Source organism: Schistocerca piceifrons, chromosome 2 (assembly GCF_021461385.2).
Source record: "Schistocerca piceifrons isolate TAMUIC-IGC-003096 chromosome 2, iqSchPice1.1, whole genome shotgun sequence".
Taxonomy (NCBI): Eukaryota; Metazoa; Arthropoda; class Insecta; order Orthoptera; family Acrididae; genus Schistocerca; species Schistocerca piceifrons.
In genome coordinates, this window is record NC_060139.1 from 606,189,522 (window position 1) to 606,215,686 (window position 26,165).

Genomic DNA, 26,165 nt, shown 5'->3' on the forward strand with positions numbered 1-26,165 from the left:
TTTTTATGTCCACCTTGTTCCATCCATAATGGGTTGTTTTGCTCCCTAAGTAGCAGAATTCCTTAACTTCATCTGCTTTGTGATCCCAAATTCTGAACTGAAGTTTCTCACTGTTCTCATTTCTGCTACTTCTCATTACTTTTGTCTTTCTGCAATTTACTCTCAATCCATATTCTGTACTCATTAGACTGTTCATTCCAAACACCATGTCCTGTAATTCTTCTTCACTTTCACTGATAATAGCAATGACATCACCAAATCTTACCAGTGATATCTTTTCACAACAAATTTAAATCCCATTCTTGACCTCTCTTTTAATTCCCTGATTGGTTCTTTGATGTACAGATTGAACAGTTGGAGTGAAAGACTATATCCCTGCCTTACACCCTTTTTAATCTGAGAACTTTGTTCTTGGTCTTCCAGTCTTATTGGTGCATCTTGGTTCTTATACATACTGTATATTACCCAACTTTCCCTATAGTTTACCCCTATTTTTCTCAGGATTTCAAATATCTTGCTCCATTTTAAATTGTCTAATGCTTTCTCCAGGTCAACAAATCCTATAAATGTGTCTTGATTTTTCTTCAGTCTTGCTCCCATTACCAACCGCAATGTCAGAAGTTCCTCTGGTGCCTTTATCTTTCCTAAAGCCACACTGATCATCATCTAACAGATCCCTGATTTTTTCATTCTTCTGTATATTATTCTTGCCACCAATTTGGATGTATGACCTGTTAAGCTGATTGTGCAACAGTTCATGCACTTGTCTTGTCTTCTCTTGCTATCTTCAGAGTTGTGTGGATGATGTTTTTCCAAAAGTGTGATGGTACATTTCCAGTCTCATACATTCTCCACACCAATGTGAATAGTCATTTTGTTGCCACTTCTCCCAATGGTTTTAGAAATTCCAATGGAATATTAGCTATCCCTTCCACCTTATTTGATCTTAAGTCTTCCAAAGCTCTTTTTAAATTCTGATTCTAATACTGGATTGTCTATCTCTTCCCTGACAACTCCTGTTTCTTCTTCTATCACATCATAAGAAAAGTTTCCCCCCTTGTAGAGGTCTCCAATGTACTCTTTTCACCTATCTGCTCTCTCCTGTGCATTTAACAGTAGGTTTGCCAATGCACTCTCAATGTTACCTCCCTTGCTTTTAATTTCATCAGAAGTTGTTTTGAATCTTCTATATGCTCAGTCTCTCCTTCCAACAATCATTTCTTTTTGATTTCTTTCGAGTTTTTATGCAGCCGTTTTGCCTTTGCTTCCTTGCACTTCCCATTTATTTCATTGTTAAGTGGCTTGTATTTCTTCTGCACTCCTACGTTTCCTTGAACGTTTTTGTACTTCCTTCTTTGTTCAGTCACCTGAAGTATTTCATCTGTTATCCATGGTTTTTTCACAATGACTTTCCTTGTACCTATGGTTTTCTTTCCAATATCAGTGACTGCACTTTTCAGAGATGTTCAATCCTCTTCAACTGCACAGCCCACTGAGCTATTCATTGTTGCAGCATCTACAGTCCCAGAGAACTCCAACTGTCTCTCTTCATTACTTAGTATTTCCATATTCCCAATTCTTTGTGCATTGATTCTTCCCAACTAATCTCTTAAACTTCAGTGTAGTCTTCATCATCATTAAATTGTGATCTGAGTTTATGTCTGCTCCTGGATACACCTTACAACCCAATATCTGATTTTGGAATTTTTGCCTGACCATGATGTAATCTAACTGAAATATTCCCATTTCTGTTGGCCTTTTCCAAGCATTCCTCCCCCTCTAGTGATGTCTGAATAGAGTATTCGCTATTACTAACTAATATCTACTGCAGAAATTAATCAGTCTTTCTCCTCTCTCATTTCTACTAAGAAGCCCATATTCTCCAGTAAGCCTTTCTTCTATTCCCTCCCCTTCAGCTGCATGCCACCCCTCATGACTATTACATTTTAATTTCTCTTGTTATGCTCTCAATCACCCATTCAATATCCTCACATACTTTCTATATCTCTTCACTCTCTGCTTGCGGCATCGGCATGTATACCTGAACTGTTGTTGTCTGTGTTGGTTTGCTGTCAGTTCTAATGAGAAGAACCCTAACAATGAACTGTTCACAGTAACTCACTTCTGCTCTACATTCCTATTCATAATGATCCTAATCTTATTATACCATTTTCTGCTGCTGTTGATATTATCCTACACTTATCTGATCAGAAATCCTTGTCTTCTTTCCATTTCACTTCACTGACCCCCACAATAACTAGATTGAGCCTTACCATTTCCCTTTTCAGATTTTCTGGCTTCTGTACAACATTCAAACTTCTACCATCTGACATCCTAACTCGTAGAACATAGCCTTTTCATTACTTACTCAGTCTTTTTTCATGGTCACTTCCTTCTTGGCAGCCCCCTGTTGATAATCCAAATGGGGGACTAGTTTGGAATATTTTGCCAATGACGACGTTACCATGACACTTTTTTCCAATTACAGCCCACAAGTCCTGTGGACGCACATTATGTGTCTTTAATGCAGTGGTTTACACTGCCTTCTGCATTCTCATGTTGTTGATCATTGTTGATCCATCTACCTTTTAGGGGTAGTTCCCACACCAAGGACAATAGATTGCTCTGAACCTGTGTCATTTAATCCAGTCTCTTTGATAAGGCCATAGGCAGAACAACACCAGAAGCCATCGGCCACTGTTGTTGATGATTTTTATTCAAATTTAAGCAGTAGTGAGGTTCAAAACCAGGACTGAGGACACTTTGATTACTAACAAACTGATAATAGCAGTTCTATAGTGGCCCTGTACGTCTGGCTGACAATCACACAGCATAACATATAATTAACTTCTAGATTGGCTTTAACTACAGCCTACCTACTGGATCCAGATACTAAAGGTTATTGACAAATTCAGTTTATTGTTGTTCCAGCAGGGTCAGATTACCAAAGCTGGAATAATGATACCTCTTGAATCCACATTGAAAGTAACTCAGAAGCTGTATCTATGCTAAGATCCAGAAAAGGGTGGCATCTAAATTTTTTCCTAAACAGCTTGTGAGGGCAGCACTATAATAGCCACAAGAGCATGTATGCTCCTTCCTCTATTTCTAAAGGAGGATTCAAATAACACAAGGAAGATTCCCAGTCTTATATCTGTAAAGTACCACAATGTGCTGTAATACACCCTATCACGACCTTGTGATGGGCCACGGGCTGCAAATAACGAAAATCCAGCTCCTTAATGGATAAGAGTTAGTCGTATGCCTCTTTAATGGTGGGAGTCATCATACAAACCTTTCACTCAATGACAACTTGGTGCTCTAGAAAACTGGATCCTGATTGACAGTGGGATAATGCTAACAAAAAGTTCCACCACTGTCTGGGCTATGTCTGACAGGTTGGTCTTGAGACTTTAATATTATTGGACACCTCTTACCTCTGCCTGAAATCCTCCTGATGCTCTCAATACAAATGCATTGTTGGTGAAACTGTTCATAGTTCTCATGACTTCAGCTTCCTTCCATTTATAATATGTTGATATCTGGCCTTCCTACTTGAAAGGCTCCAAGGTTATTCAGGTGGCCAGGTGTTTGAATTGAGGCAGACTCTGTTACCTGCTCCTGACAGAATCTGTCACTGCACCACTGAACTTGTTCTCAACAGCTCTACACTGACTGAAAATCATATAGGGGATCCAGACATTCCAAGCATTAAAATACCCACACAAGGGGCAGTAGATTTCGATGGTTTGTGGAACTTTTTGATCAAGCTAGTAATTGCTTCCTAGTCTACCTGTTGATGGAGGAAATATATAGTGAAGATACGGTGCATATACATTTTGGTAACCCACCAGTTTCTTAATTCCTCTTTAGACAAGAGTCCATTATGTCTCTGCAAGAAACAGCACCTTTGCTATAATTCAAGGTGATATGTAGCTCTATTTCAATGACATAATCTCTAGATATTTAGCTTCTTGGAATCTAGTTATTACTGAGAAGTTGACGTTTGTACTTACAAGTCCTGTCTTTTAAAAGACTTTCTGAGAAGAAGATTGTGTTCTGCACTCCTTACTGAATATCACTTTAGTTATATCAAATGGGACTGGTTATGCTGTTGCTGAGAGTTAAAGAAGAAGAGTTGAAAAGTTTGATTTCAATCACACAAGAAGCTAGAGGCTTACAAGTCAACTAAGACAGAGTCCCATGCACCAGAGCTAGTAGAGTAGAGTATAGTAGAGTTTTATTGCTCCTGGTAATCATATAGTACACAAATAGTACATTATGATGTAGGACAAGTCAATGTAAAAAAATATAATATTAAATTTGCATTAATTTCATTATTTCTACATTAAATGGTCACTGAGTTACAATATACAGAGCAAATATTATACAAAAATAAAGAGTAGATATTTTAAAGCAGAAAGAGCAGGCATTGTACTATATATTTATATTACAGCAACATTTACATGGTAAATCCTTTAAGTTCTAGTAACATTTATATGAGACATCACTAAGGCAAAGACACAAATCGTTAGTGAACTTCCTGAAGGAACTCATGGAGGCTATAGAAGCAGTGATGGGTCAAATATGCCTTAGCAGTTGACTTGAAATTTGCTAGTTCATTTATTGATGTAATTTGTGGGGGACGTTTATTATAAATAACTTTCCCCTAATACAGGGTTCTTTTTTTATTCAGGGTGTTGTTGGTGGGCTCTAAATGAAAGTTTCCTTTTTGCCTGGTATTATAGGAGTGGAGATTTTCATTTTTCTAAAAGAGAGTGGGATTTTCCACTGAATATTTTTTCACAAACAGTGTTATCTCATACATGTATATTCATGGAAGTGGAAGGATTTCTAGCTTTTTAAAGAGTGGTCTACAAGTTTTGTTCCATGTTACACTTTCCATTATTCTTATAATTCTTTTTTGTAGCCTAAAAAGAGCTTTTGGCTAAGAGAAGAGTTACCCCAGAAAATAATTTCATATTTCAGTTGTGAGTATAAATAGGCATAATACACAGTTTTCAGAGAATCTTTGTTGCAGCATCCCTCTAATATTTTCATTAAGAAGTATGTAGTGCTTAATACCTTACAGACTTTTTCAATATGCATCCCACATTTAACATTATCTTGGAGCCATACAACCAAGAACTTAACGTTGTCTACATTCTGAAGATCTTTGTCAGATATCTGAATCTGGACAGTTTGCTCACCTTTTCTCACATTATAGAAATTTAGTGCCACTGTCTTACCTGCATTTATTACCAATTTGTTGTGAGTGAATCAGTTTTCAGTATTGTTCAGTGTCTCTGTTGTAGACTTCTGAATCATTTCCAGTTCTTTCCCACTCACTAGCACACTTGTAATATCAGAAAACTGGATGATGTTCTCACAGAATTTGTTTAGGTCATTCACATATATCAGAAATAGAAGAGGTCCCAAAACTGAGCCTGGTGGCACTCCACTTTCAATGGTTTCATAGTTTGAATAGTGTTGAGTGAGTATGATGAAATTTTGATTTTGCACTTCAACCACTTGTTTTCAACCACTTAAGTATGACTTTATCCAGTTGTTAGATGTTCCTCTAATCCCCATGTTGTCAAGCTTAGGCAATAGTTCTCTGTTATCTATGATATCAAAAGCCTTAGAGAGATCTGGACATATTCCAATGATATTTTCACTATTATCTAGTTTCTGAAGTACTTCATGTTAATACACCAAAAATTGCTGTATCAGTTGATCGGCCTTTCCTGACACCATGTTGTGCTGTGGATAGTATTTTGTGCTCTTCCAGAAAATCTACTACTCTTCTTTGAAAAATTTTTTCTATGATTTTTGAGAAGGCAGATAGTAGTAGAGCAATGGGCCTGTAGTTAGCCACTTCATCCTTTTTACCTCTTTTGAATAGTGGTTTGAACTTAGCTGTTTTTAGGCATGATGGGAAAATTCAGGTTTGAAAGGAACTATTGAAAAGGTGAGCTAATGTTTCAATAATGAGATCTCCACTTTTTTTTTTTAATAAGGCTGTCTGGGATGCCGTCTATTCCAGTGGAATGATTCACTTTTAAAGTTCTGATAACTGACAGGACTTCTTACCGGGTTGTTGGAAAGAGAAACAGTGAAGTAGAGTTTATGTTGGTATTTACAGATGATACTGGGCAGTTTGTATCACAAGGTTTGATTTCAGCGATTAATTGCTCTCTTATATTGCTAAAATAAGTATTGAACACTTTGCTATTTCTTTAGGATCATTAATTTCTTTGCCATTACAATTCAATTTAATACTGGAATTTTGAGGAGAAACATTGTCAGTTTGCTGTTTCACTAAACTCCATACAGCTTTCATTTTGTTATTGGGATTATTTATATAGCAGTCATTTGCCATTACCTTAGCTTCTTTGATCACTTTTTTACATATCATTTTATAATTCTTGAAATATGCAAGGAATTCATTGGATACTGTGGAAGACTTGGTGATCTCATATAATCTTCATTTTTCAGCACATAACTTTTTTATACCTGTTATCAACCAGCATTTTTTTCTGGTAAGCCTACTACACTTGATTTTCTGATTTTTAGCTGGAAATGACATGTTAAAATAATGTGTAAATATATTGATTAATATGCTGAACTTCTCATCTGTATTTTTGTATCTTTACATTTTAGTCCATGTTTCCTCCTTTAGTAAATTCCTAAGGTATCATAACACAGTTGAGATGTGGCAGGTGCCTCAGATAATGGCCACTAATGAGTGTTTTGCCTCAACAGCCATCTACCCAACCAGAGCGTAGCATATCTTGAAATGGAGGTGACGTTTTTGAGAGATCTGTACTCGTCTTGATATTATAATTAAGCTAATTAAGAGGCACAGTTAAGTGAGTGCTGAGTTCTTGTTGTGAGCAAAAATAACTAACTTTTAATGTTGTATCATGCACCTGAAGTGTTAACCTATAAGCTTATTTTTTTGGCTCATAAATAACGAAAATTCATATAGTGTAAGGTATGTTAAGTGACTTAATTATATTTTTCAGCATGTAATCTGTGTTGCAATGCCTGATGAGTGTGGATGTTGTCTTAGAGTAGTCAAAGAGGGAGTGGTATGTGTAGGCTGTGGGCTGGAATTTCACTGGAGTGACTGAAGAGGGGAACTGAATGGGGAACACAGTGAATCTCAGCTGTGAAACTGCAGTCTCTGGAGGAAAGACAAGAGAATTGCTGAACACAAGGAAAGAGTTGTGCCCTTCAGACTGAATTACAAAATGTGAAATCTGAACTAGATTGGTTGAAGTGGGAAAAAAATTGTGGAAACTGAGTAAAGGGGAACAGTTCTTCAAGTTCTTATTCTACATTTAAGCTTACAGTATTGAACAAATTTGATTTGTTACATGACAAAGGATGGGAAGAGCCTCATCCAACTGTAGGTCACAGTACAAAGCAGCAGACTTCTAGCAAAGAAACTCAGTGTTATGTTGGTACCAAAAGAAAATAGGAAGAATTAAATCTTGATGCCAAGTAGTAGCCACTGGAGGGGTGTAGGTCAAATGCAACAGAGAAAATTAGGAACAGGGTACCACATCACAAGTATTGTGAAGCCAATTGACAAACTTAGCCATGTAACAGAAGACAGGAAATCTGTGTGAATATTTTGGTAAACACGATCAGGTTATTGTATAGGGTGAAGCAGGGATGATATTTGGTGTGATGTCACATGTGCTGGACTGCTGTTGAAATTGCTCGTCAATATTTTATAAAGTTTTAGTCTTCAGTTAATTATTTTAAAGTTTATTTGTGTTGTTAATATTTGCTATAAAAGTAACTTATTAGTGGATTTTCATTAATCTTAGTTTTTCTTGCTGTGTTATTGACTCAAATGGTCTGTTATTCACGAGTGTGCTTACATCGTTTGTCCAAGCCTCATGCCTCAGTATTGTGTTTACATTTTGCGGCATGCAGCTGCAGCTGTAGTGGTTATAAAGCTAAGTACTGACAAAGTTATTTGTGCATTGTTATACAGTTATTAAATTTAATAGTCTTCAGCAGTGTTTTATGCTGTTTGTGGCAAAATAACGCTTTAATAAACTTTTGGAAACATTGGCTCATTGTGTTTTTTAGAGTTTTCTGTGTGTAGAAGTCATTTAGTAAATTTCATCCTTTAGTTTTCAGCTGATGTTTCTTATTGTTTTTAGTGAAATATTTCAGTAAATTTTAATTCATTGCTTTAACTTCATTGAGTGTTCCAGTGGCTGCTAATAATTTTGTGAAGTTTTGTCAGTATTGGTATTACTTGTGGTTCAGTAGTATTAATATAAGTAGTTGATTTCTTTATAGAGAGAGAATTTTGAGACCGCTATTGTTTGTTCCATAAATAGTTCCCTGATGTAACTGAATTTAGGTAATGTAGACACACAGTTTTTTCAGTAACTGTAAAATTTTACCATGAGTGAGAAGTGTGGGCTCTGTTGTAGGTTGTTGAGTAGTGGGTTATGGTGTGGGATTTGTTCAAAGTACTTTCATTGGGGGGAATGCAGTGGGGTAGCCAGTGGGCATTCTAGTGAGATCCTCTCCTGGGAATGCAGAATCTGTAGTAGAAATAAGTTGATAGTGGAGCGAACTGGCAGTTGGCAAGAAGACAGCTAGGAGTAGGAGGTATTCTGACAGTTATACATTGTGTACATGCAAATTAATTTGACCGACTGTCAGAGTTGAGTGGAGTGGAGCCTCTTGTAGCTGTAGGTGTAGGGAACATGCAGCAGTTCTCAGCAGTTAGGAGGCCTAGGTCACCTGCCAAATCTAACAGAAAGAAGAAGGTCCTGTTGCTATGTAGTTTGTATGGTAGAGGTATGGGCCAGCAGTTGCAGGAAGTGTTGGGGAGTAAGCACCAAGCCACCAGCATTGTGATACCTAGTGTAGGGTGGGATTAGGTGACTGACAGCATAGGGGAGCTATGTAGGAATTTTACGGAGGAGGATCAGATAGTGATAGTGGGTGGAGCAGGGAACAGTCTTGATAGGGATGGGGAATGTAGATGGTGACCTGGTAAATATAGCTGCTCAAACTGGTTACACTAGTGTGCATTTCGTGCAACTGATTCAGCATCATGATCAGCCTCATCTTAATGCAGCTGTTAAGTGCATTAACATGGGGCTGGAGTACACCCTGATGGCAGATGGCATGGGCCACATTTCAGTGGTGCCAGTTGAGTCTATCAGTAGATCGGGTTTCGCTAGGCAAGGCCTGCACCTTAATAGGTATGGGAACTGGAGGCTGGCAAAGCTTATAGGTGACAGTGTAGCGGGTGGTGGTAGGATCACTCATGGAAAAATTCCTGTAGTAGTTGGTGTTAGAGCTGCACATTTTCTAAATTGAAGTCAGCTGATAGGTATACCTGCTTAAAGGAAGTCCCTCTAAGTAAGGGCTCACCTTCAGAGGATGTCACGTTTCCAAGTAGAGAAGGAATTAGCATATTTCATCAAAATATAAGAGTTATTAGAGATAAAGTTCGTGAACTCTGAAATTATTGGTATATTGGAGCACCACTTAAATAGTTTAACAATTCAGAGGCTTTCTTTACCAGGACACAGGTTAGCTGGCTGTTTTTCAAGTAGTTCCTTGCGGGGTGCGGTTGTGGCCATATACATAAAAAACAGTATCCCATTTGAGTCCACAGACATATCACGACACAACACTGAACAGATATTTGAATGTTGTGCAGGGGCAGTTGTATTTAATGAAACTAAACTTCTAATTGTTGTTGTTTATAGGTCCCCTAACTCTGACTTCAGAGCATTTCTGCTCAAGCTAGAGAGGGTTCTTGTTCACTTTGTAGGAAGTACCAGAAATTAGTTCTATGCGGTGACTTCAGAATAAATTTTGTATACTATGGTGTAAGACAGAGGATGTTGGTGGTCTCCTAAATTCATACGATCTGATGCAGACTGTGTTTTTTCCAACTAGGGTGCAGGGGAACAGTAGCACAGCCATACACAATATCTTTATTCATTCTTCATTCCTAGATCGGCATTCTGTTAGTAAAGGGGGGAATGGCCTTTCAGACCTTGATGCACAAATTTTGACACTAAAAGGCTTTTGTGATAAAAAAATGTCACATATAATTACAAACTATGTAGGAAAGTTAATCCAACAGCAATAGAGAATTTTTTAAACCTCAACAAAGAACAAGAGTGGCAGGATGTTTATAGTGCCGATAACATAGATGACAAATGAAATGCTTTCCATAACACATTTCTCATGCTCTTTGAGAGTTGCTTTCCATTACAGCATTCTAAACAGGGTACTAGCAGTAAAAGGCAGCCTGGGTGGCTGACTAGTGGGATAAGGATATCATGTAGAACAAAGTGGGAATTATATCAAAATGTTAGAATCAGTCACAATCAAGCTACAGTAGCCCATTACAAACAGTACTGTAAGGTGCTTAAAAAAGTTATTAGGAAGGCAAAGAGTATGTTGTACGCAAATAGAATAGCTAATTCACAGGATGAAATTGAAACCATATGGTCAGTTGTGAAACAGCACGTCATCAATATAGAGTCAGTTTGTAGTAAAAATATTTCTGTTACTGATAAATCAGATATATGTACAGTATTTAACAATCATTTTCTGAGCATTGCTGGTGAATTAAATAAAAATTTAGTTTCTACAGGAAATCATATAACTTTCTTGGGAAATGTGTTTCTGAGATTGATGTCTGAAATACTCCTCTGTGATACAGAATACTGAGGTACAGTACTGCACATGTTAGCCCTGTATTTAGCCATATTTGCAATTTTTCCCTTAGGAATGGTTAGTTTCCTGAACAATTAAAGTATTTTTATTTATTTATTTATTTCATGTTCCATAGATCCAGTCAGTGAGTCAATCACAAGGATACGGAATGTGTCAAAATGCACAGGTTTCAATTTAAACTTACAATAAATACAAGGGCAATTCAATGCCAAATTGTACATAGTTTAAGTAAGAACAGTTCTGCAAGGTTTGCAGGAGAGCTTCTGTGAAGTTTGGAAAGTAGGAGACGAGGTACTGGTGGAACTAAAGCTGTGAGGATGGGGCATGAGTTGTGCTTGGGTAGCTCAGATGGTTGAGCACGTGCCCGCGAAAGGCAAAGGTCTCAAGTTCGAGTCTCGGTCCGGCACACAGTTTTAATCTTCCAGGAAGTTTCATATCAGCACACACTCCACTGCAGAGTGAACATCTCATTCTGGAAACAACCACCAGGCTGTGGCTAAGCCATGTCTACACAATATCCTTTCTTACAGGAGTGCTAGTTCTGCAAGGTTTGCAGGAAAGCTTCTATGAAGTTTGGAAAGTAGGAGACGAAGTACTGGTGAAAGTAAAGCTGTGAGGATGGGGCGTGAGTCGTGCTTGGGTAGCTGAGATGGTAGAGCACTTGCCCACGAAAGGCGAAGGTCCCAAGTTCGAGTCTCGGCCCGGCATACAGTTTTAATCTGCCAGGTCATGCTTGGGTAGCTCATATGGTAGAGCACTTGCCCGCAAAAGAAGGTCTCGAGTTCGAGTCTCGGTCTGGCACAGTTTTAATCTGCCAGGAAGTTTCATATCAGTGCACACTCCACTGCAGAGTGAAAATCTCATTCTGGAATCATGAAAAAAGGTTGTATACATGGAAGAAGCCTGGAGATACTAGAAGGTATCAGATAGATTATATAATGGTAAGACAGAGATTTAGGAACCAGGTTTTAAATTGTAAGACATTTCCAGGGGCAGATGTGGACTCTGACCAAAATCTGTTAGTTTTCTTTTTATCCCCTTTTACTTATGATATTTATCATTTTCCTTCCACTTCACTTCTAGATACAATTTAGATTTTGAGTCTTGTCTCTGATCAGTACAAATACCTTAAGTCCTTACCAGCTTCCAACAGTTTCTTGTCTTGCATTCTCCCATGGAAATTTATCCTCACCCCTTTCCCTCTTCTTCTCTGCCTTTCACTTTTCACTAGCTCTTGCTGCCACAAGGGATCATAGTCTCTCCAAAATTATCCTCATTAGTCTTTTTCATCCTTCCCCCTTGCTAGGAAATAGTCTAGTCTCGTCCTTCACTTACTAACCATTCCCCTTCATAACAAAAATTACTGTGCAGAACTAGATATTGTAATACTTATTGCAGAAACTTACAAATTGCTCTCACAATGTTGACACTAGCCTTGCTTATTAAAACATTAAAATGTCATTTGAATCCATTCAAGGTGTTATATTCACAGACTGCTCAGTACACCAGATCATTTTCACCATTGCACAAATAATTGTTTATCAGAAGGTAAACAAACTTTTACTGCTGCACCATAGTTATAAAACAGCTACTGATTTAACATTTGTTGAACTCACCCCTGATATTGGAATATTCTTCAATTGTCCCTCTGCTACATAACCATATATTTCAGATGAACTATGAATAGTAGGAAGAATTTCCTTAGGTACTTGCATATACCTACAAAACATAAAATGATTGTAGTAATTTCCATTATTTTTCAATCTAAAACATTTCTTTATTACATGTTACAATTCACTACAATTTATATGCTACACTGTACTGCAAATATGAACAAATAAGCAACAAAGAAAATTAAACTTTTAGTTGAAGTTTCTAAACTGAAAATCCTGATCTTGAGTATTCACAGATATGAATAATATGGGTATAAAAATGTAAGGTTGTGAGGGGAGGAAGCTAGCTATGCTGAATGTACGTGCATTTACTGTGTTCAGCAGCAAGTTACACAGAACCTTCAAACAAAGGAAAGAGCACTGTCCACAAATGACAAGAATTTGGGTTCGAGGACCAACCCAGCATACAGTAGGCAAATTGATTAGTTGGGAAGTTTCAAAATAGCACACACTCCACTGCAGGTTGAAATAAGTCCCATAGACTGTGGCTACAGCATTTCTCTGCAACCTTCTTCCCTCCAGAAGTATTAGTGCAGCAATATATGCTGTCTTCAGTGAAGACTGGATGGATGGATTTACAATTGTTGGGGACTAAACAGTGTTGTTGTCAGCACCCTTTCTCAGGGTCATGGTATTGTATTGATGTATCAGTAGTTACCCTTGTTAAAAAGTGGTATGTATGTATCAATAGTTACTCCTGTTAAAGTGAAAAAGCAAAGGCCTTTTAACACTAACACAGTAAAAAAAAAAGGTAAAAAAGAGAATTCACATAACCTCTCCTGCCTGTCTATTCATATGACTGGAAAGTAGAAGAGAGGTAATAGCAGAAGTGAAGTTGAAGGACGACTATGAGTCACATTCCTGTTAAGTCAGTTATCAGCAAGAACATTGCCCATTAAGGTAAGGTTCCAGGTTTGAGTCCTGGCGTGGTACACAGTTTTAATCTGTCAGGAAATTTTAAAGGAAATACAGATTTCAAAGGAAATAATAAACAAGTAATAATGGCAATGAGTGTGGGGTAAATAAACAGTGGTGTTCTGGGACAAGAGAAGCAGTAAGAGTACTGTCATCAAAATTGTGAAAACCGTGAGATAAGCAAATGTGCATCACTGGTACAGTATTCCTTAAGCAATACTCAGTAACTGGTTGCTACTACATGACATTCTTCCAGTGAGCTTGCTACTGTGGATTTATCACACAACTAAAACCAGAAAGCTGAAATTGGGGAAGGGAATTGACAGTCACTTTACATCATAGGTCCTATACACATGACTGACCACCATGATGGATTACAACAATAGGTTGTGGTTTTGGATTTATTGTCAGGATAATAAGAAAGGTACATGCATTACAAATAAGATTCCTTCACACTAACAGTTAACAATATGTCAATGACACAACTGAGTGTTAAGAGAGCAACCTCTGAGATATCAAGATGACTTGGTTGTTACTATCTTACTGTCATGCAGTGTCCTTCTGGAATACACTGAGTTACTTTTCAAACTATGCTGCAGTAAATAATGGTTATCACTGAGGGTGAAAGAAACAAGCACAAACAGCATATAGTAACAGCCTCAGAACATTTTTTCTATATACAAAGAAAGGTATGAATTGAGAACTAATGAATGAAAAACAAACTCTATTAGCACACTGGCAAGATGTTCACATTCCACTTGGCATCAGCAATGTAATATATTCTGTAAAGTAACCAGCAATTACCAAGAAAAGTTAATCAAAACAGCAGACCATTAGATGGGCATGTGATTGCTTTGTACATCATACATGTGAGCAAATCACTGTTATCAGTTACTGATTGCATGGAAATCTGGCCAAACTATGAAACACATGGGATCTGTGTAGCAATATGACCGTGATTTTATTGTCTAATTACTGCAGGGCTGTGTAGTTTAGTTTCACTTTGTTTTGCCCATGTTGAGTAAGAACTTTACATTAGAGTTTATAGTTATTCAGAGACCAAGAACCACACTGAACAGTGAAGTGAGGCTGTAGTTGCCAAATACATTAAGAATTAATATCAAAATAAAATGAATTGGCACCTCCAATTTTGGAGTGATTAGCATTTTGAAACTTTTGTTGCAGAAGTAAAACTGGTTGGGAGTTCATAATAATAGTTGCAATACGCTGGGCACCATATGATGATTATGAGGTATTTGTTAAACAGTTACAGGGATTTTTAAGCTATAAATGGAATGACACATGGTAATACTGAGTGGACATTTTAATTTAAATGTTCATGGCAGCTATAGTCAAATCCCTTGTCATTTCATAAAATCCAGCTGTCCTTCATACAATTTATATGAAGAGTTATGGTAATCAGCAATGCCACTATTGGAAACATTTCTACAGAAACACAAGGTCCCAAAACAAACTGTGTAAATATTCACAGTTAAACTATAGGACTAATGAATGAAAAAGAAACTGAGAACTAATAAATGAAAAATGAATTGTATTAGGACACTAGAAAGATGTACACTCCTGGAAATTGAAATAAGAACACCGTGAATTCATTGTCCCAGGAGGGGGAAACTTTATTGACACATTCCTGGGGTCAGATACATCACATGATCACACTGACAGAACCACAGGCACATAGACACAGGCAACAGAGCATGCACAATGTCGGCACTAGTACAGTGTATATCCACCTTTCGCAGCAATGCAGGCTGCTATTCTCCCATGGAGACGATCGTAGAGGTGCTGGATGTAGTCCTGTGGAATGGCTTGCCATGCCATTTCCACCTGGCGCCTCAGTTGGACCAGCGTTCGTGCTGGACGTGCAGACCGCGTGAGACGACGCTTCATCCAGTCCCAAACATGCTCAATGGGGGACAGATCCGGAGATCTTGCTGGCCAGGGTAGTTGACTTACACCTTCTAGAGCACGTTGAGTGGCACGGGATACATGCGGACATGCATTGTCCTGTTGGAACAGCAAGTTCCCTTGCCGGTCTAGGAATGGTAGAACGATGGGTTCGATGACGGTTTGGATGTACCGTGCACTATTCAGTGTCCCCTCGACGATCACCAGTGGTGTACGGCCAGTGTAGGAGATCGCTCCCCACACCATGATGCCGGGTGTTGGCCCTGTGTGCCTCGGTCGTATGCAGTCCTGATTGTGGCGCTCACCTGCACGGCGCCAAACACGCATACGACCATCATTGGCACCAAGGCAGAAGCGACTCTCATCACTGAAGACGACACGTCTCCATTCGTCCCTCCATTCACGCCTGTCGCGACACCACTGGAGGCGGGCTGCACAATGTTGGGGCGTGAGCGGAAGATGGCCTAACGGTGTGCGGGACCATAGCCCAGCTTCATGGAGACGGTTGCGAATGGTCCTCGCCGATACCCCAGGAGCAACAGTGTCCCTAATTTGCTGGGAAGTGGCGGTGCGGTCCCCTACGGCACTGCGTAGGATCCTACGGTCTTGGCGTGCATCCGTGCGTCGCTGCGGTCCGGTCCCAGGTCGACGGGCACATGCACCTTCCGCCGACCACTGGTGACAACATTGATGTACTGTGGAGACCTCACGCCCCACGTGTTGAGCAATTCGGCGGTACGTCCACCCGGCCTCCCGCATGCCCACTATACGCCCTCGCTCAAAGTCCGTCAACTGCACATACGGTTCACGTCCATGCTGTCGCGGCATGCTACCAGTGTTAAAGACTGCGATGGAGCTCCCTATGCCACGGCAAACTGGCTGACACTGACGGCGGTGGTGCACAAATGCTGCGCAGCTAGCGCCATTTGACGGCCAACACCGCGGTTCCTGGTGTGTCCGCTGTGCCGTGCGTGTGATCATTGCTTGTACAGCCCTCTCGCAGTGTCCGGAGCAAGTATGGTGGGTCTGACACACCGGTGTCAATGTGTTCTTTTTTCCATTTCCAGGAGTGTATATAGCCTACTTAGCACTAGTGAAAAATGTAAACTTTTACAGCTGGAAATGTCACAATCAATAAAATGTTCTGTCCTGTTATGCTGTGATTGAATGGATTTCACATTAAAACCCAATGTTTTGTCCCCATCTGCAGAGGACATTTTCAAGCGGGACCATAACTTCTTTGAATGTCCAGTTCACATCTTGGCTCACTACTGACTGCAGCAAAATTCCTCTTCTACATACTTCAGCACAGAGGTGTGACATCATCATGTTTTGGATACCTTTGCACAATTGGCCATTGACAACTCCCATCATCCACTGTTGCTATCACCCCACGGTAACACCAGAATCTAGATGTAATTCAATTTCATGCCCTCCTCCTTCCTACTGAAATTCCTGGGGTGTTTTACAATCTCTCTGGCCTCTCTGTATAGCCTCTCATGGTATCCACTTGTGTCTATCAGTTCTTGAGTCCTATGAAAATGAATATGTTGGTTTCCTGGCTGCAAAGCATGTTCTGCAACAGCTTATTTGTCAATCTCATCCTCTTCTAGTCATTTCTTGACTATTCTTTGTGTAGTGCCCACATACCCCCACCCCACCAACTACACAGAATCCTATAAATTCCTGCTCTTTCCCATTTGGTGAGCACCCTTCACTGATTTTAGATGATACTGTATCTTGCAGATGGGTTTGTAGATTACCATGATGTTCCACTTTTTCAAGATTTTTCCTATGTGGTCAGTAATGTCCTTAACAAAAGGCAGGAAATCTTTCGATATCGCTGGTGCTTGAGTATTTCTATGATTTCTGTCTTAATGTTCTTTTTACCTCAGCAAACAAATAACCATTCTTGAGCAATTCTTTAGTTCCGCTTCAAGTAGCTCTGCTTCGCTGATGTTTCTTACTCTATCCATCAACGTTTTTATGATGCCTCACTTTTGTTGTTGGTGATGGTTCAAATCCTGGTGTAGGTAACGGTTTGTGTGCGTGGGTTTTCAGTAAGCTGTATGGCCCAAGCTACCATCTTCTTTCTTGAAAACTAGCACAACAAGAAATTTTAATCTTCTGCCTGCCTCCTCCTTCTCTATGGTAAACTGAATCCTCAGTTTGATCCTGTTGAAACATTTGTGAAAACAACCTAGTTGCTCTCTACCATGACACCACAAAACAAACGTATCATCTACATACTGGAACCAAATATTCAGTTTCTTGTTCACAGAGTCTAATGCCTGCTTCTCAAATTTTTCCATAAAAAAATTCATTATAACTAAGCTTAAGGAGCTACCCACAGTGACATCATCTGTCCGTTCATAGAATAATTGTTCCATTTGAGATATGTGGTTGTGAGACAATATTTAAACAGTTCTGCAATATCAGGAGGAGATATCCAATTCAGCTGTTGCAACACTTCATTGAGCGGAACCATAGTGAATCGCAATACCACATCAAAACTAACTAACATGTGCTCTGGATGGACTACTATGGCATTTAAATTACTGATAAAACGTGCCAATCCCCCTTGCAAATCTCCTCCACAGATGGGGATGAGACATTGGGTTTTAATGTGAAATCCATTTGACCATTATATAATAGCCCAGAATATTTTATTCATTGTGATTGGTGAAAAATGTAATATATTCTGGAAAGTAACTGGCAATCCCCAAGAAAATTCATGGGGATATGGAGATCAGTTGACACTGCTGCTGAACATAGCAGTTCATTTTCCATGGCAGAACTTCCCCCCACAATGGCATTCGTAATACTGGTAACAATTACTTGGCAAATGACTCACATGTGGTTGTAGTCAAGGTGAGCGTCCAATTGCAGCAATATTGCTTGTGATAGTTCGCTGTGGCATGTCGCTTGTATTTGGGAGCCTTTACTTAATGCCTTCCTGGGTGGAGCCCCAGTCCTGAACCGCAATGAAGTTAGCCACAGGGTTACGAGGCATGCAATCCAGCTGTGACAGCACAGCTGGAATGTAGTACTGTCACTTAGCAGATGGATAGCAGGCAGGGAAATGTATTCATGGATTTACACGCAATATTCTAAATAGTATGTAAGTAAGCTGGAAAACATTTGATGATAAGATTTCTAGCTGTCATTACACTGTTCCAGGCTATTTTATCACAAAAAAAATGATTGTCCACTGTCAATTTTCTCACAGACTTAAAAGTCACTCAATCAGTGTTGTAATTCGCACACCAACAGCTTTACCCCACACTTGCATCAAAGACAATCACTATTTTCTTGCTCTACATTGTGTCACGCCTTGCAAATGGTATGTGCTGGATAGCCTTTTCCTGATCATTGAAAACAGCCTCTGTTGTGGAACGATTTTTTTCTTCCCACATATTTCTGTTTTCAAAATGAGCTGCTTATTGCTCTGACTGTGAAATGCAGTTAATGTCGTGTTTAAAGAAAGCTGTATGTTTCTTGAAAACAATCAGTTCACTAGCTGTAGGGATATCATTCATTAAGCCTAACAGTTCAGAAGTGATTCTGTCTTTTCATTCCTTCAAGGCCACAGGGTTCTGACAGGTGTGACGTTCAATGACTTGCACCAGTATTTCTTCTCATTTATTCTGTGCCAAAAGATTCTCATTGATTGCGACAAGTGTACCATCATTTTCTGTGGATGCCAGAGCCTGAAAATAATAGGCATTCATTTGGTATATGTTTGCACATGTTCCAATGCACACTCAAATGGACACGTCACAAATATCTATGGGTGCAAGTTTTGTGCTCAGGTCACATCAGTTTGCAGTTGCATTCCATGCAGCTGCCTTTGGTCAAATAAGCTTTTGTAACTTCTGAGGCAGATGGCACTTCCTAACCACTATCCTCCTGTACAGTGAGGTCCTTGTCCATTGCTCCACTTGATTTATGCTTGTAATGAATATTTTTCATCACTATATGCCACTCAAACAATTTGTGTTTAACAAAAGACACTAGCTCAAAAACAACTTCATCAAGATGCTCATCAAGCTTCCCCTCCAGATAAACTTATTTCAAAGTGTGACACATTCTTTTTATGTGCACATTTGTGTTCAGCCCAGCATACAGTCTGTGGCAATGCATCCAGCAATGCATGTAATGGAAACACTTCTCCAGAAGGTAAGTGAAAAACTCAGTAGTATACGAATTGCCCTCTAAGGTTAATAATACAACAGGAAGCATAATTTCAAATGTAAGATGTCTGCTTCCTATAACAATGTCCTCAGAATCTTGTACATTTGTCCAAACCTTGTCTACATGGCATGGGGAATAAAGTCTTATTTTCAGAGCACCCACTGAAACTTGCCACGCATTAAAGAAAGTTTCTGCACTGACTGACACGAAAACTTTTGGTGAAACTACTGCAACCTAGGTTTCTATTTGAAAAATAAGTATTTTTGATCATTCTATTTGATATGAGGAAGCCACATGGAAATCCTTGTCTCATACCATCAAACACCAATAATGTCATCAGTTCAAAATCTGTTTCCATGAGCCCATCTATACAAATCCAGTCATTTGCATTGTTCATCATAATTAACAAAAAATTTGTATTTTCATCTTCAGATGCAGTTCCTTAATTGTGTTCTGCCATCTTGTAAAATAACACACATGGGCTATTACCTCCATCAACTTCATGCACACGACTCAACACTGGCAGAACAATGTCAGGCCGAGCAACTTTCATTTTTATAGTCCCGTCTTGTTAACAGATTAATTCTTTCAAGTTTGAAGTCAGAAATTAAGTCTCATATTTTATCTATTATGGCAAGGATGGTGCTTTTATTGGTGACATTCAGTGCTTTAATTTTCTTTTTTGTTTTGTGACTCCCAACAGACACAAGGTGATACAATTTTGACACAGCATGATTCATCTACAGCCTGAATGACATTTATTTTTGATGGACATTCAAAAATTTTATTGCTGCATTGTAATTGGTGCAGTCTAATGCCTTTACTTTTAGAGACAAAATTCTCATATCAATGATATGCTTAATAGTGTCTTATACTGTTGTCAGCAGCTGAATCTGAGCCATATTTCATAAACATTTGCTGTGTAGACTTCTCATGTTCCACTTTCCTTTTGTTAAAAGATTCAAATGATGAAAAGTGCAACTCTTGAGATTTTATCCATATCTCATGACACAAATCTAAATCTTAAATCCTGTGTCTTTTTTACTACCCATTTTCCATTATGAGCCTAAAATAGGTGATAACACTCAAAGAGAGATGTTGAAGCAATGTATTTCTCTTGGTATCTATGAAATTGTTTTAAAAACACACCTTTTATGAGTGATGAATGTGCCAACAATATCACTGCACTGCATGATTATTGTAGCACATTTTAAGATAGAATTATACCACTTCCATTAAGGGCCACAGACTATTGCACCATACCACTATTGACTTTAAAATGCTCATTCGGAAGTGATGTCAAAATACCATCTCACACAATGTGACAGACACAATATTGGTTTTCGCATATTTAGCTGTTTCATACTATAGTTTGCACCTTGTCATTTCAAGGCAATGGCTCACTGACGATTATCACCAACACATCATCCTCATAACTAAATGTCATTCAGTGATGCATCAATGATATAAGCCTTCACGAGATACTATGATAACTGATACAAAAGACAAAAATTGCATGTCTTCAGTACAATGTAGTGGATAAGGACATGGATCACAGAGCTGAAGGAAGTGTTAGGTTTGTGCATAAGTTTGCAATGTTTTTGTTTTGTGTGTTGGTATTCCAGTTGCTGTGGGTTTATTTATTAACTGCTATTTTTTATTTGTAGCTTACCGTTGCTATATGAGTTTACACCTTGTCATTTTGTTATCCGTGGGCACTAGGTAATGGAGTGCCAAATGGAGAAATCTGAACATTTGCACTGTGTATGGGGATAATACCATTGGACAGAACACAAGATGAAAATGGTTTTCTCATTTTAAGGAGGATCATTTTGACATTAATGACTCTCCACATTCAGGAAGATCTTAAAGGTAAAGGAAGATCATTTAAATGCATTAATCTACAATGATCCACATCAGCATACTTGAAAACTAGTGAAGGTGATACCCATGATCATTCCATCTTCGTGTGACATTTACATTCAATGGAGGAGGTTCAAAAATTGGGTGTATGGGTACCACATGCTTTAAGGCAAAATCACAAAAATCAGAGCATGGACATATGTGCATCTCTGTTTGCTCATTATCAATTAGCTCATGAAGAACACTGATTATTTCTACCCTGTATTATTACTTGTGATGATAAATGGTGTCTCTATGCTAACATATGGAAAAGAAAGGAATGATTAAGCCCAAACAAAGCAGCAACTCCCTGTACAAAGACCTGCACCCATCCTTAAAAGATAATATTATGCACCTGGTGGAACAGTCACAGTATGGTGTACTATGAATTGCTTCAACCATCGCTGCTGCCATTTATTGTCAACAACTGAGACATCTTGCAGACGCAGTCCAAGAACAGTGATCAGGAAGACTGTGTGAAGTGATGCTACTCTACAATAATGACAGCCCACATTCTGCTAGATTGACAAAAAACACTACACAGAAGCTGGGTTGGGAAGTCAATCTGCACCCACCTTATTTACATGATCTCGTGCCCTTTTCTTTTCCACTCTTCACTGAGCTACCTTCCAGGAACTTCCTTTCTGGATGAAAATGCACTTGTAACATGACATTATGAGTTCTCTGCCTCAAAACCAAGTGATTTCTTTTGTAGCAGAATTGAAAAGTTACCTCAGCATTGGCAGACAGTTGTACATAGTGAAGGAGAAGATATTATTGATGACTAAAGCCTCTGTTATGTATATCTGATGTGTTTATTAAACTTATGGATAAATGCAAGAACTTATGTGTTAACTCAATGGGTTTGCATCCACTATTTGCAACTTTTTTTAATCTTAGCATTTTTAACAGTCTGGTATTTTCTTATGAATGTAATACAATTGTGCTCTGCACTATTTGATGTTACTTACATATAAATATGCATTCTCTAAGGAATGAGTTTATTTGATTTTGTGACCTCTGTCTGATTACAAAACAAAGGATGAAATAAATACTTGACTATTTATCTACAAACATATGGTGATTTCTGAGTGGGTGGTTGAGCAGGAACCAAAGAGGACAGCTTATATTGCTGTGACTGAAATTGGCAGCAATACAGTACGGGTATGGTGTGGTGACAGGAAGGGCATCCAGCCACCCCATAAAATTAATATGCCAGTTAACCAGAGCAGCAGACCCAGCATGTCGGGATAAATGCTTGGAAAGAGAGATTTCCATGTACTTCTCTGCAGTTCGTATGCACTTTTAAGTAAACTACAGTAGTTCAAAAGAAAAATGTCTTTTGCATGCTACAAATTAAGTATTTTTTACTTTTGCTGCCCAGATGTCTTAGTTACAAGGCATCTTCAGAAATACCTTCTGAAATATTACATGATTTTTTCACCTGGACATACATGTTATTGTTTGCACTTATAGGTTATAGATTTAAAACAGTTCATTCAGGTTTTTATAATAAAATGGAAAAGTACTTCAGATCAGTGTCTCATTCATTATTTTTAAGCCATACACCTTTCTCTCGCATGGCAAACTGGTTGAAGGTTTGCAGTTTTCTTTATGGCCATTGTACTCAACATATAACAGTTCAACTTCCATTTTCTGTGTATATAATCATTTGTTTTCATGTCTTTCTCTCTTGTAGTAGGTTTGTGATTATTTTCTCTTAAATGTTCTGCAAAGGTTGAGCAGCTTGTAGCACATTTCCAAACTCTAATATGTTCTTTGAAGCGGGTGCCGAATGTTCTGGTGGTTTGTCGTATATATCTTCCATCACATGTGTTGCATTGTAGATGGTATATTCCTGCTTTCTGGTAAATGTCCACGTCTAATTATTTTTTGAATGTACTTTTGGATTGACACTTCCATTTCGAATAATAAGTTTTATACCTTGCCTTTTGAAAATATTTGTTATTCTGTGCATGAGTTAGTACCTGTTGGTCTTGTGTAGCATCTTGAACCTTCTTTCTTTCATGTATTCTTTGTCATTGTTCTGTTGCTGGGTGTGCTTGTTTGTGTGTGGTGTTTTCTTGTATTGTTGTTTTTGACTGAGCATGTGTCATGTTTATTGACTGTATTTGATATTTAATTTTTGTTTAACTTTGTGACTAGATTACTACTGTACCCATTGGCTTTTGCTTTTTGTGTGATGATCTCTACCTCTTCCTGGTAGTTTTGTGTGCTGAGTGGTGCTATGTTGAGTCAAAAAAGTCTCAAGCAGATCAATGTTTCTGTACCCAACAAATGTAGAAGTAGTACAGGTTACAATAAAAAGTCTCAAAATGAAACACTCTGCAGGTGTAGATGATATACCTGATTTCATTATAAAGAAGTGTAGGGATTTGATTACTCAGCCCTTAACCCACCTATGTAACCTATCTTTTGCTACATGAACTTTAACCTCATGTTTGAAAATAGCAAAACTAAAGCCATTATACAAGAAAGGAAACAAAGATGATATTTCCAACTACAGACCACTGGCACTCCTGTCTGTTTTCTCAAAAATATTAGAAATGTTTTTCAATAAGAGGCTAACAGACTTCTTAGAGGAAAATGGCATTCTGTCAGAATCTCAACATTGATTTAGAGCAAACCGCTCAAACGAATCAGCAGTTCAATCCTTTCTATTAGAGGCACTGATAGCATTAGGCAACAAAAAACTTACCATGGGCATATTTTTAGATTTGTCAAAGGCATTTGACACCATAAATCATGACAAATTGCTACACAAGGTAGAAAATCTTGGCATTAGGGAAACAGCTAACAACTGGCTCAGCTCTTATCTTAAGAACAGGGAACAATATGTGGAAATAGATCAAGAAAGGGACAATGTCATTAGGAAATATAATTCCAAGCTACTGACTATTGAATATGGAGTGCCATAAGGATCAGTAATGGGTCCTGTTCTGTTCTTACTCTATGTAAGTGACCTAAACATAAGCAATGACATCAGTAAAATATTTCAATTTGCTGATGATACGAGTACTCTAACTACAGGAAACTCGGAAGAAACTCTTGTAAAAAAACATAAAAGAAGCCACTGACAGGCTAACATGTTACTTTGATGACAACGACTTAATAACAAACACTGAAAAAACTGTAGCTATGGATATACACACAGCACAAACAAAAAAATTTGATATCACCTAATCTAGAGCTATATGGACAGACAATTGCCAAAACACCCTGTACCAAATTTCTTGGACTTCATCTACAAGACAACTTGAAATGGAAATCACATATTGAGCAAATGAACAAAAAATTAAGTACTTCTTGTTTTGTGTTACATACATTAAAAATTGTACAAGAAGCAACACCCTTCAGTGTGTGTATTATGCAGTTGCACACTCTCACCTCTGGTATGGGATATGTTCTGGGGAAATTCTGGAGAAGCCATCAAAACATTCAAAATTCAAAAAAAAATTATAAGACTAATGGAAGGGGTAAATAACCACAAATCATGTAGACCATTGTTTCAAAAAAGGATGATCCTGCCACTTCCTTGCATATATACTTTAAAATATAATGTATTTAAGGCAAAACTTACGTACAAAAAGACCACTCATCACTCAAAATCACACAATACACAGCTACGATACAAGACAAAAATTTGATGTACATGTTCAAAGCGCCAACACAAAGTTATTTCAAAATGGCCTTATCCATCCTAGTATCAAACTACACAATGCCTTACCAGATACCATTAAACACATACAAACATTGGTCACTTCAAATCTAAACTGAAGTCGTACTTGGTTGATCATTGCTTTTATACAGTAAATGAATACCTACAAAACTAAATATTTCTGTGTTAACCCAATGTAGTCTCATTCAGAAGGACATTAGTATTTTATCTCTCTGTATATAGTGTAACAACATTTATTTAAGTATTCATCATTAATTGATATATTAATGTGCGTTATTATGTACAAAGATATATTATATGTAAAACAGTTAATATTAACATAAAAATCCAAATATCTCTTGCACATTGTGCAGCTGTAGATAAAAATGGATCAATAAATCAATCAATCTACAAAGCATGTAACTGAGTGCTCGTTGCTTCTGAGAGTGAGAGTTGAAGTCTGATATATGATAGTGTCTGTTGTTGTAGGTTTATGGCTGATTTCAAAGCTGTGCTGATTGGTTTCTTTTTTCATAGCTATTTCTAAGAAGTTTATTTGCTTGTCATGTTCTTTTTCCACTCATGAATCTTTTTATGCATTGTGTATGTATGTGCATGCATATCAATCAGAATCTACTTTTTGGAGTGGAATTTAAGCACTGTTCATTAAACTTCCATTAAAGAACAGTGTAAGTTTTAAATAAATTTTGAAATAATAGCAAATAAGGGCAAACAAGCCTGTTCACTGAGTTCATCTACTATGAATTAGACATATGCCATTTAGTAAAACCATTAAGCATATGTGTATACCAATAGTGCAGGGAGGTGTGTTGGGTAGTCAGCACTTATTTGTTCTACAAAAAGAAAAAACTCATTCTTCAGTCATAAATGCAGGTCTAATGTTTTATGTCCAGCTCCTTGGAAACAATTTTGTTCATCTAATTTTGAGAACCATGTGATATAGCTGAAACACATTACTTCTACTCTGGATAAACATTTTGAGCTACTGAACAACATACTGTAGGAGGTATTCTCAACTTTCTGATGACAGATTTGGAATTCTCTGAAATTAATTAATTACAAAATAATTGACATTAAAAGTTCAGACCCTCGAAATTTCAGTTGCCTATTTTTCT

General features: G+C 38.0%; 1 protein-coding gene across 1 annotated transcript in view; it reads right to left on the minus strand.

The window, feature by feature from the left end:
• The window catches only part of LOC124775653 (glycerol kinase-like), a 166,541-nt gene that overhangs the window by 107,743 nt on the left and 32,633 nt on the right, over positions 1 to 26,165 (minus strand). The window contains exon 5 of the mRNA XM_047250481.1: positions 12,357 to 12,459. Within this exon, the coding sequence (XP_047106437.1) occupies positions 12,357 to 12,459 (103 nt within the window). The remainder of the gene's footprint in view (positions 1 to 12,356; positions 12,460 to 26,165) is intronic.